This window comes from Thermobia domestica, chromosome 13 (genome assembly GCF_964235325.1).
Source record: "Thermobia domestica chromosome 13, izTheDome1.hap1.1, whole genome shotgun sequence".
Lineage (NCBI taxonomy): Eukaryota > Metazoa > Arthropoda > Insecta > Zygentoma > Lepismatidae > Thermobia > Thermobia domestica.
The window spans coordinates 40,125,088-40,137,424 of NC_137466.1; the positions used below are offsets into that span (position 1 = coordinate 40,125,088).

General features: G+C 34.3%; 1 protein-coding gene across 1 annotated transcript; it reads right to left on the reverse strand.

Annotated features, from left to right (window-relative positions):
• Positions 1 to 1,425: 1,425 nt before the first annotated feature.
• Positions 1,426 to 4,844, reverse strand: LOC145667568 (uncharacterized). The gene is made up of 2 exons (XM_081735040.1): positions 4,731 to 4,844; positions 1,426 to 1,872 (listed from the first exon to the last, which is right to left on the reverse strand). Exons 1-2 carry the CDS (start codon positions 4,740 to 4,742, stop codon positions 1,426 to 1,428), a joined length of 459 nt encoding a protein of 152 aa, XP_081591166.1. The 5' UTR covers positions 4,743 to 4,844.
• Positions 4,845 to 12,337: the final 7,493 nt, after the last annotated feature.

Here is a 12,337-nt window from a genome sequence, read left to right on the forward strand (position 1 = left end):
GGAAACATTTCCCCTTACTCTAGTACATCTGACCACCTTCCTGAATGGGGCCCAGGAAGGATTACGCCCAGAGAACAAATAAGACACAGTTATGAGTGTAAAGAGTACGTAACAGGCTGTTACCTGTTTGTTTTGAAAACTATATTTTTTTAAACCTTATTACATTTTGAAACTCTTTACAAGTAGCTGCAAAGAACATAACTGTAGTCAGAAATCCCTGAGATCATACTTTGTAAATTTAAAACCCTGAGATTTCGTTTTTGTTTAATTTTTTCTAATGCTCTACCGAATATCAATTGTGGCAGTGGCTGCTCCAAAAGGAGATCACTCTTATCACTCCAAAAAGGCATTTACATATGCAAAAGCATTTTATTTACATTTTGAATAATCTATATAGTAATTTGAATATCCCTTGCCACTCCACCATATATTATTTATCATTATGTGCTGGTGTTTTTCATTAGTATGCATAGATTACATCTATAGCTCCTTGCACCTCACAATACTAGAAGATTTAATGAATTGTATCATGATTTTATAGCACATATTTCAATCCCTTAAAATAATGAATGCCTTTTTTTTCATTTTCTCATATTCGCAGTCGTTTCGCGGATACAGGAAGTGCCAACGGACTTTACGGACACGAAATGTGAACTCCGCCATTTTAGATGGTTTTAACATAGGGATTTGAAACTTTCGGCAAAATATTTCTCTTGTTGAGACCTTTCCAACGATGTATCACCCAATTTCCTTTACTATTTAACATTTCCAAGTTGACCCCACGTACCCCTATATGGAGGTGCCTGGGGGGAACTTTTACAGCTCAAAATTCAAACCCGTTAATGATGGCCGTGTTTCTGCATTTTCTCATATTCGCAGTTGTTTCGAAGTTACACGGGGTGGCAAAATTTAAATGTACTACCTTGTATAGTGACTTCTATTAGCATTAAGCAAGTGATAAGTATATTAGCCCGACTCCTTATCATTAGGATTTAGCGTGACTCACACACTAGGATTAATTCATAGCTAATTCTCAAATTACAGATGATTGGAATCTGCTCGTATATTTAAACAATTTTACAAGTTCTTTTGTTAATTTTCTAAAATAAAAAATAAATAAAGCATCTTTGCGAAATATTTTCTTTCTATGTCATAGGTTACTTTAACTTTTTTCTTTACGGCCCCAATTCTAATTATTATTTTTACCTTCGTAACAATAATGCTAGGGGATTGTTCTTTATCTCCTCGTATATACGTAATTCTAAATACTAATTTAAATTAAATATTTTTAGAAAGATATGTTATGTCTTCTTTATTTTAAAAGTAAAATATATTTACGCATACAAATCATTTATAAGCATTACATTTAAAATAATATATTAGAAATTTTTTGCAACAGAATGATATTCAACACCCATATTATCCTTAACACTGAGGAAAGTTGGGACAAGAGGCAGGATTCACACCTGCTGGATGCCTTACGAGTGCTCCATGTAAACTATTGTAATTTCCTCCAAGGCTACCAGCTCCTCCGAAGTTGCTTCCAGATAAGAGATTTGAAACAGCTCCAGAGTTGTAAGTACCACTGGATCCATAATTAGCTCCTCCTACTGGTGCTGGATTATAGCTGCTCAGAGTCTGACTGATGTAGTTGCCTTGTCCTAGGCCACCATGAGAACCAATATTTCCGTAATAAGTTCCTTGACCCTGACCATATCCAGCAGCATTTCCAAAGTTTCCATGTCCTCCTAGGGTTCCAGTGGGAGTATTACCACAGAAAGGGTAGTTGGGACACTGTTGAGGAGAAAGTCCGGCCGGATACTGTGCTTGTAGAACTGCAGATGTCAAACCGAATAAGGCAACGGGAATCAACTGTTGAAAAAAGAGAAAAGAGAGAGATATAAGTTTATTATCTTTTAAATACAAAACAAATTCAAGATAAATATTTTTCAGTAGATTTCTTTTAGCAGTTTGTAGCTTATTTTTTCACAAAGGTTTCTGTCCTTTTTATTTAACAATATGTAGAATGAAGATAAACATTCCTTAGAAGTTAAAATTAAATTTCTTATATAACATTCAAGTGGCGAAAATACAGGCACCAAGGAAAATAATTACCCTGTTTGTTGTTTTGTTCATAACTTTCGAATAAATTAAGCAATTAGAATACAGATATTTCTGTTGTATTTATAATCGTGTTTTTCATTCTCAAAGACTGCTCACTCTGACTCACTCTGAACTTAATGCCTAAGGAACCTGTCAGATATAGATGCATTTTTGCTTGTAAGTGTACCTAAAAGAAGATTTGTAGAACTCTCAGATGCCACGAAGATGTGTGAAAATACACAATTTAGGACCCAAGAAAATGTAAAATTTCCCTACGGTTTTATTTTTTATTTTTATTTTTTATTTATTTATTTATTAATTTTTTTTTGAATAAATGAATAAATTAATCTTAGCTTTTTTCTCATTATAACGTCTGGTCAATATATCCTATTTTTAAGTCATCAAATCAGTAGTACTTTAGTTTATCGACTTAGTTTCGTATACGTAACTACTCAAAGTTTGAGGGGAAAAATGGAAAATCTAATATCCCTCATTTATACCTTTATTAACGTTCTTCTATTGTTTACATTTTAAAATTTAGAATCCCTTCAGCACCGAGGCAACATGAGGTTTCGATTTACAGTTTAAGATAAAATCCGAACCGCTGGAGTGCATTTAAATTGTTTTATACACTCTCCGCTCAAATCGAACCCAGAATAGGTGCACTAAAGACACATGCGCTAACCAGTAGACAGTATGCTTGTACTAAAAGCTATAGACCAACATTTTTTTCTATTTCTACTCAAAATGTTTGACTTTGTCTTTGAGTTCTAATGTTAGTAATGTACTTTAAACTGGAAATTAAATAACCCATTTAAAACACACCTTTCAAATTGTAATTTCATATAATTGTTAATTGTGAACCTAGCTAAGTTTGAAGATTTATTCTTCCAGATTCAATCAACTGCAGAAATATCTCCGGATCGAAGCCAGCGATAACGCCAGCTTTAAGTTCTTGGGAGGGGGCAGGCGGAAGAGTGAAGACTTTGGGGTAACTTTTTTTTTTTTTTTTTGTATATCGAGAATAATAGTTTCATATAATTTGACCTACATAAGCACTGAGGAGCGTCGGAGGGTCCCGGATAATGATTTCATTCATGCAGCTCATTGGCTGTCCTTTTCACCACAGCAGAAAATTTCAATGTTTTGTCAAGCTCCCTACTCTGCGGGTATAGCCTCGTGATACTTTCTTCTGATGCCGAAAATTAATATATCTATATCTATCTATCTATCTATATATATATATATATATATATATATATATATATATATATATATATATATATATATGTGTGTGTGTGTGTGTGTGTGTGTGTGTGTATCAGATAGAAACTCACTTTCATACTCAAGAGGAGATCTAGTGCAATGCGACAGCTGCTGTCGTAGCACTTCCCCGATGAAGGGTTTCAGACCTCTTTCGAGCAGTGGAAATACTACCAAACTCTGTTCGTGGAAGCAGAAGTGAACTAGTTTGAAGTGGATTAGAACTGCGAAACTGCCGATGAGTGTACTGGTTTTCCGGGAATTGGTCAGATTCTTTTCCGACAGACTTTGTATAATTTAAATCATTATTTTGAGAGTGGATTCCCTTGCACTATGCTTGTTCTTAAAATTCTACTTATTATATTTTATTATTACATTTTTTTTACCTCTTGTCAAGTGTGACGCACAAGTAAATGTTGAATTGTCTACACACACACACACACACACACACACATATATATATATATATATATATATATATATATATATATATATATATATATATATATATAAAGAGTAAAATAACTGATTCATCAACGCTCAGACCATATATCACTGCAATAGCCAGAAAGATGTAACTTGGATGGCACGCAACAAGAAATCAGACAGAATTAAAAAAGACAAAGATATTTTAAAAAGGAAAATATGCATTTTATTGGAAGAGAAGATAATATTTAAAAAATAGTTTCTCACGAGTATCTGATATTAAGGAGATGAAACTCAGAATATGCCCTTCTTATTTAAAATATTTGAGTCTGATGTCTCAGCATTTTCGACAATTCCACTCCCAAAGTTGATATTTCTAAAATATTAATATTTTCGCTTTTATACCATAAAATAATCAATGTGATGATTGGCTTAACTTGGAGATATGAAATTTAGTGTATAATGTCTTCATTAAAAATAATCGAACACGTATTTAAGCTTTTTTTCTAAAAGAATATCCGTCTGTTACATTTTCAGGCAGCAAAGAGTCAGTTGGTGAGTTAATAAGCCTGCCACCAAAAAGAAAAAAAGGAACCTCTTATAATTTTGTTTCTACACATCACACTTTCGATCAACAGATCACACGTCACATTTTGACAATCCTCACACTTCCTATGATGTCGGTATGAACTAAATTAGCATTCCATTTTATTAAAATAGAAGTTTGGCTCACTCATTTCTTGAAATAAGACATTTCTAATGTTCATTCTTTTACTCGCTTGATTTAGATCATGGTAAAAAATATTATTACATTTCGTAATCCATTCCAAATATTTTGATCTAAAACATGATTTAAATGAATCGGCATATGAGAAACTGACATTATCAAAATTCCTTCTTGAGCACAAAGAATAATCAATATATTCTTTGGTACTTACCACACGCATCATAGTGGATTAACAGCTAACTTTTGATATCACAGTCACGATGGCACGATGTTCTATCGATAACTCTGAAACTGATTCCGTACTTTATATATGATTCCTCATGTGACGTCACTCTGTCTCTATCAAGCAGAACTACAATTTTCTTGGAGAGAAATCTTAAAAGATATTGGTATCAGAAAGTTAATTCGCTTAAGGAAAACGAAAAGCATTTCTGGAATCTTGTAGGAAGTGTATTGAAAATAGAAATTAAGAAAAACGTCTATATTCAACAATAATGTTTCCGTTGTCCATACCAGAGGCTGCTGAAAGTTATTATTATTATTATTATTATTATTATTATTATTATTATTATTATTATTATTATTATTATTATTATTATTATTATTATTATTATTATATGTAGCTAATGAGTAATATTCGTGCTTTTACTGTGCATTTTTCCGGATTTGATTCCTGAGAGTTTAACATTCGAGTAATATATTAGAATTTTGTTGTAATTAATTCGAATTATCCATATAAAAAATCATTTTCTTTCTTTTTTCTTTTTTTTCTAGCAAAACAATATTTTAACCGATTAATTTACCAATTATTTCCAAAGGAGCGTTTCAATTTTTACCTATTCTTTTATTGCTAAATTCTAACATTTAACACCTTCTAACATTTTAGGAACATAACGAATGGCAACAGTGTGATTATTTTTACTGAAGGCAACAATGATTTACGTAAGCCTAAAATGTGCTTTCAATAAAACCTCGAATATACTCGAGCTTCTAAACTTTGTACCGTTCAACAGTGATCAATTGTAATAATGCCAGAATATACTCGAGGTTTTAAATTATTTGTAAAATTAAAATCTCGTATATACTCGAGATCTTCAGTTTAAGGTCTCATACTTATTACCGGCCTTTCCTCTCTTTCCCTTTCCGAATTAACTTGAAAAGTAATGTCGAAAAATTTCCAGTTTATTATTTATTTATTTATTTTCGGTCGTCCAAGGGATATTTAATTTATGTGATTATCTTACGAAGAACTCAATAATGTTCTATAGACATCAAACTAGAAAAATGAAATGAAATCTTTAAATTTTACGTCCCACGATTATGCCGGCTAGGTTAAAGGAGACGGTGATTGAGAAATGAATGAAATGGTGGAATGAAGAAAGTGGGAAGAAACGAGAGAACCCCGATAAAACCTACGCACATGGTGCATGTCCACTACAAAGCTCACTTGGCGTGAGCAGGGATCGGACCAAGAACCCATGCACCAGAGGTGAACGCTCTACCCATTGAGCCACCGCGGCCCCAAACATCAAACTTGATGATCAATTTGAGGGACATATGGATTTCCAGATGATGTCCGCAATTGACAATAACATACCGTACTTTCCGTGAACATCTCGATATTCCAAGGACGCCCAAAAGATGTTATGAAGTGTGTGGAAAGCTAACCTACATTAACTAGCCGAAACAAATCTACATTACGCCTACGTTAGCTAACCTAGTAATTAGAAATTATATATCTCTGGGCATTCGGCATCTGTTGCTATTTAAGCTCTTCACGTATGAGGTATGACGTTACTCGGCGATCGCACTATCAGGGAAGAGAAGAAGGAAGAAGCAGCCTGGGAGGCATTTGCCAGGTACACAGAGAAAAATCCGTTCTCCGGACAGCGGTATATTGTACAAATATACGGTATCCTCTTGCTTACTATAGAAATCAGTACGGAGCATACGTTATCCGTATGCTACATAGGCACTGCCCTTAGATGTTACATCATGCCGTTGCAGGATGTCTGAGATCTAACAGTTTTCCGTATATCACATGCATATATTTATGTTACCTTCGTCAGCTAATTGTTATATACGTCCATTTGTATGTGAGTTCTTGACCGCCTACATTGTTTTATACGGAGAGTACGTATAGATTGAACACTTATACAGAAAGTATTATAAAACATGCGTTTTCAGTTATACGTCTGTTGTACGTTAAGTCCAAAAACTACAGGAATTACGCATGTATCCTATCTTTTTAAGTACGCCACCTACAATTTTTTTTCTCAGTGTATGAATGAGGAAAAACCCAAGAAAAACCTCACTCGGAGTTGCTGGTCTGAAATGGCTTGTACATAGTGATGGGCAGTGGGAATATTCCCGGTGGGAAGGAATTTAAAAAATGGGAATATTCCCGGATTTTTTCCCTGGCCTATAAATACCCGGGAAGGAATTTATTTCCATTTCTTTACTTTATCTTCCAAATTATAAGAACCATATGACTAATTACTTTATTTTAATATATTATGATCTAATTCTAGGTTTTAAAGAATGTGGAGGTTAAAAATTTAAAATTCTTTGACTGTACTTTATATAACTAATAATATAATTTTTTTGTTCCATTTTCATTTGCCCTAAAAAGTAAGATAATTGTTTAGAATTGAGGGGCCAAAACTAGCAAAAAGTACGATGATTTACGGAAGAAATGAGTTGATAGTGATGTTCAAGTAGTCAAGAAAGGTATCGAACACATTTTTTTAGGGCAGTATGGGATTTATACAAAACGGAAAGGTAAATGGAAGTGACTTATGTGAGAAAAGAAAGTGAATTGTTGGCAACGTAGATAGAAAACAACGTGCCGGGCGGGGCTCTAACCCGCCTTCATTCGCTAACGCTCGCTCTGCAACGCTGTCTGAATTTAATCTTGGTAACGTAATTTAACGTATGAAACCATAAAATAAACGCATCGGAATAGAATATCGCAAAAAAAGTAGGTGCAAAAGCTGGCCTCCAATTCTAAAGGACAGCCAAAATTAGCAAAGTACTAATTTACAAATGATGAAAAGGAACCATTTTGTAAAGTAATTTAGAATTATGTAGAAATAGAGGTGAAGTACTATTAATAAACCCTGAACCACCATTAGTAATAGACGTCGGTCTCTCTCCTCTCTCTGACTCGAATTTCTGAAGAAGTACTCGGACTTCTTTTACATGTGAATTAACGTATGGAATTTCGAGAAATAGGTAGAATGAAAGGTCGTGTATGGCAATGTTACGTGCTAAAATATAAAGATAAGTAAGTATCTTGCAAATTTTGTGAACATAAATATGTATGCGCAAATGTTGATAAATTGGTGAGACATGTATCTTCTAGCATTTACCCAATCTAATTAGTTTATAACATTTATAAATTTAATGTGTTTATATCAGTAATAGAGTCAAGTTGAGCAAATTCACTTACATATAAAATTAAACTGTTACTATATAATTTTTTCACACATATTTAATTGATAGAACATATTGTAAATAAATATAAATTTCTGCGTAATTTCTAAATATAATAAAGTGTTAATAAAGTAACATAGTACCGTTCAGAATATACATTTTAAAGAATCCTCTGTGGACAACAGTAATAATATGCTGTGATATAAAAAATAATTCAACTTTGAAATCATAATATAGTAATAGAATGCAATTTTCTTTCTGATTGTACATAAATTCCCGGATAAATTCCCATTTTGGGAATCTTCCCGGGAATATTCCCAGGGAATATTCCCGAAAAATATCTTCCCGGGAATTTACCCATCACTACTTGTACACCTATATCGTACATTCGTATAGTAATCGAACGTACGATCGATTACGATCGAGTGTTCTTACTAGTAATCGAACCCGGGACCGCTAGCACTAAAGATGAGAGCGTAAATGTCTATGCTAAGCAGGGCAGGATACCTAATGTGGTCTAAACTATAATGATTAGGGAAAACTTCCAATTCACTATTAAATCTTTTTAAGTTTCAAGTGACGTTGGGATAGAAGAAAGTATGGTTACCGTAAAAATAATCGAATTCCAGATTTCAAACATTCAGACGTTTCATGACCCCTACATGTCAAAAAATGACTTTTTGAAGATTATCGTCAGTTTCTTCGTCCCTTGTATATACACTCCTCTAAAAGCCATACAGTTCAACATACTTGAATCAGATTATAAACTTAATGTTTCTGTAATGTTATCCATGCAAGTTCGAATCTTCGATCTCCAAAAATAATAATAGGACAAAAATTTAAAAAATTAAAAATACTCTTCTAGGGTAACTCTTAATAATTTGCTTCATATTTCATTTATCAATATTTTATTAACACTCTTATGCTTGAGATAAGTCATATTTCCGCCCCAAGAATAAACTATCCCCTCCTAATTCTTGTATATACAAGCGGTAATTTAAACTTAAAGTTTTTTTAAAACCATTTTCTCAATAAGAACTTAGGTGATTTAATTCATATTTCGTTCATACCCTGATACAATGGCTTAACTCATTTGTCCTGGAAAAAAAATATATGCAGTGCCGAATCTATAAATAATAGCTTAAATTATTTTCGTCACCCTGAAAACTGGGGGTATCTCGGCCCCGGGCTAGATCCACCACTGAATATATGAGGGGATAGTTTCTTGTTGGAGGCTAAGATTTTTCCCGGGCGATTTTCTTATAAACAACTCGGATGATTTTGTTTATATTTTCATAAATAAATATTTCATCAATAACCTGAAAAAGTCTACGAAGGATACGTACTTTATTCTTGGGGTAACTTTTTCTTACTTTTTTCAGACGATTTTATTGTTTTATAAATAACATTTCATCAATATACTGACAATAACGCATAAATCATTTGTCCTGAAGAGGTCCATAAGAAGTCGTTAGTTTTAGGACAGACTATTCTGAACGATTTTCTCATGTAATTCAAGCGATTTTGTTGAAAATTTATTTCGTATAAAGAAAAATTCACATGGGGCATTTTACTTTGGGGAGTGAGTTTCTTTTCGGGCGATTTTCCCAAAACTGACTCCGACGATTTTGTTCATATTTCGTAAATGAGCTCCTTGAAACAGTAAAAAGAATCACACACTAAAAGAATCAATCTCGTCCGGTAGAAGTCAACCGCTGAATGATATTTGCTGCTATCTACAGGCAAAATTAGTAACTTCTACCACCTTTGATTTAATAGTTGAAAGGAGTATATGGATAGCCACCGTTATCGGTTAAGGTATTATTGGATAGACTATATGCAGAAACTGGCTCGTGATAATCTTTTTAACAATATGTTGCCAAGAAAAGCAGAATTCAAAAATTCGCTTACAGATATGGCATAAGGGCTATATAGATATCCGCCATTAAAGTCGTTCATGTCCGTTAATCCGTTAGCGGATTGACTCATCGTTTTCCGTTAGTACATGAACTGATTGACTCCATTAACGAAATCGGACGAGATTTACCTGTAGCTACCTGTTGGGGAAAAACATAATTTGAAAAAAAAAAGTTTGCATGTACAGGCTATCGGCTGTAGAAAGTCGCCGTTATCCGTCAATACGTTAACGGATTGACTCCATTAACGAACTCAGCTGAGGTTATCGTTCTCGCTAGGTATAGGACATTCACCGTTAAAGTCGCCGTTATCCGTGAAGATTTAACGGATTGAGTCCATTAACTAACTCGCGTGAGATAATGGATTGAGCTATCTGTCGCAAGAAAAACAGAATTCCAAAATATCGAAGTACAAGTATGGATATGAGCTATAAACAGCCACTGGTGAAGTCGCCGTTATCCGTTAATGTTTTAACGGATTGGCTCGTTAATGAGCTCGGCCGATATAATCGCTCTAGCTATCAATTGCAAAATTAACGAATTGAAACATTTGCTATAGTTTAACACTTAGGTATGCACGATGGAACTTAGTCACTGTTACTCATTACGATGTTAACGAATTCAGTTGAGATAATCACTATTGCTATCTATTGCCATGCTGTTGCTATCTATAGACTATTGCTATATATATATATATACAGAATTCAAAACTTCCTTTCCCTTCAAGAGTTATTGTACGAAGCAATAGTCTATACCAGGGATGCAAATAAGCAACAAAATTTTACTCGCCCGAGAAAAAAAAAAAATCCCTACTAGCCCACATTCCACAATAGAAATCATTTACTTACCTTCGATATGATATTAAACACTCGCCCGCACCGACGAACCACTCGCCCCGCGCAAGTGGTTCTGGTTATTTGAATCCCTGGTCTATACTTAATCAACCTTGATTCTATATGTCAAATTATGTTAAATATTTCGTTTCAGAAAACCTCTCTTATAAGCTGGGATTCCGTTTTTGTAATAATTTTAGCCTTTAATGAAATTTCCATAACTGACTATTAAGTTTATCAGTAAGAAATCCGAAGTAAACATTGTGGGGGGGCATGGTGACTGAGTTGTAGGGCACTTACCACTGATGCGTTGGGTCCCTGATTCGATCCCCGGCCAAGTACACTTGTGGGGGACAACACCGTGTCCGTGGTACTTCCGTGTCCTCCAACCTTTTCATTCCACTGATTCATTCCATCTTTTCATCACCATTCACTAGCATTAATCATTCGTGCCCCTTAACCTTAAAGGTATAATCGAGGGACGTTAAACTGAATACTTCCATTTCAAGATCTAATATTTTAACTTTAATATTAATTGTGCAACTTAGATATTACGGGTACTGTTCGTGAATAAAGTTGTTCTTGTGTATTATTGCTGATTTGATGTGAAAGCTGTGACCTTGCGTAACGTAGTCGCTTACGCTCTCGCCTTCGGTACGAGCGGTACCAGGTTGGATTCCGGGTGGGGGCACTCGATCCAAAAAGTGTAAAACGTTTTTCAGGCCAGTCATCCTGAATAAAAGGTTTTCCTGGGGTTTCCTCATTCACTCCAGATAAATGCCGGGGTGGTACCTAACTTATAGGTCCTAGTCGCATTCTTCCTCCCCTTTCCCTGGATAGTGTGCTTGCCGTGGGACGTCATCCCTCAAATGTAATAGGCTAACATGACCATAGATGCCGAAAGCCCATAAATCTAAATCCTAAATCCTTGATGTGAAAGGTAAAAAGCCTCGCTTTATTTCCGGCTTCTTTTATTCTGCTTTGTAGGGCTACATGGTATGTTCCTTGCTACGTATTTCGAATGATGTGAAATTAAGAGCATAGTTTATAAGTAGGCAATAAGAGCTCTCTTGGATGACATCAGGAAGAACGTTTCGCTCAATTGTCATAATTCTTCCTACCCTTCCTGGTATGTGAGTGACACTCATTAAATATTTACATCTCAAAGCTGTTAGATACTATATACTCATATTAACTACTACCCTTTGTAATCCAGTTTTGAAAAGCACTATGCGAGTTTCTTTAATGAGACTCTATAGGCATTTGTGTATCTATTCGTTTGTTTCACTATGACTTTCGTAAAACTTGTCGAATTTTAATGAAGCTCGTTTGTCCAAAGTTCCGAACTAATGCTGCTGTTTGGTGCTAGAAAAGAGTCAGAACCGACCCATGTTACAAGTTTGAAAACATATAAATACAAAACAATTCTGTAGTCTAATCTACGTCATATTACTATAGACAATATTTTAGATTTCTCGTTTTACATCTTTAATATGAAATTTCTCTGAGCTCAAGTCTCGCACAAAATTCGAACAGCTCGTATGTGAATTTTATAGTCATCGTCATCCCTTTTCCTTCCTTCAAGTTTAAATAACAGAAAGCCTTGGAACACATGTTTGATTGTTTTTAATGAA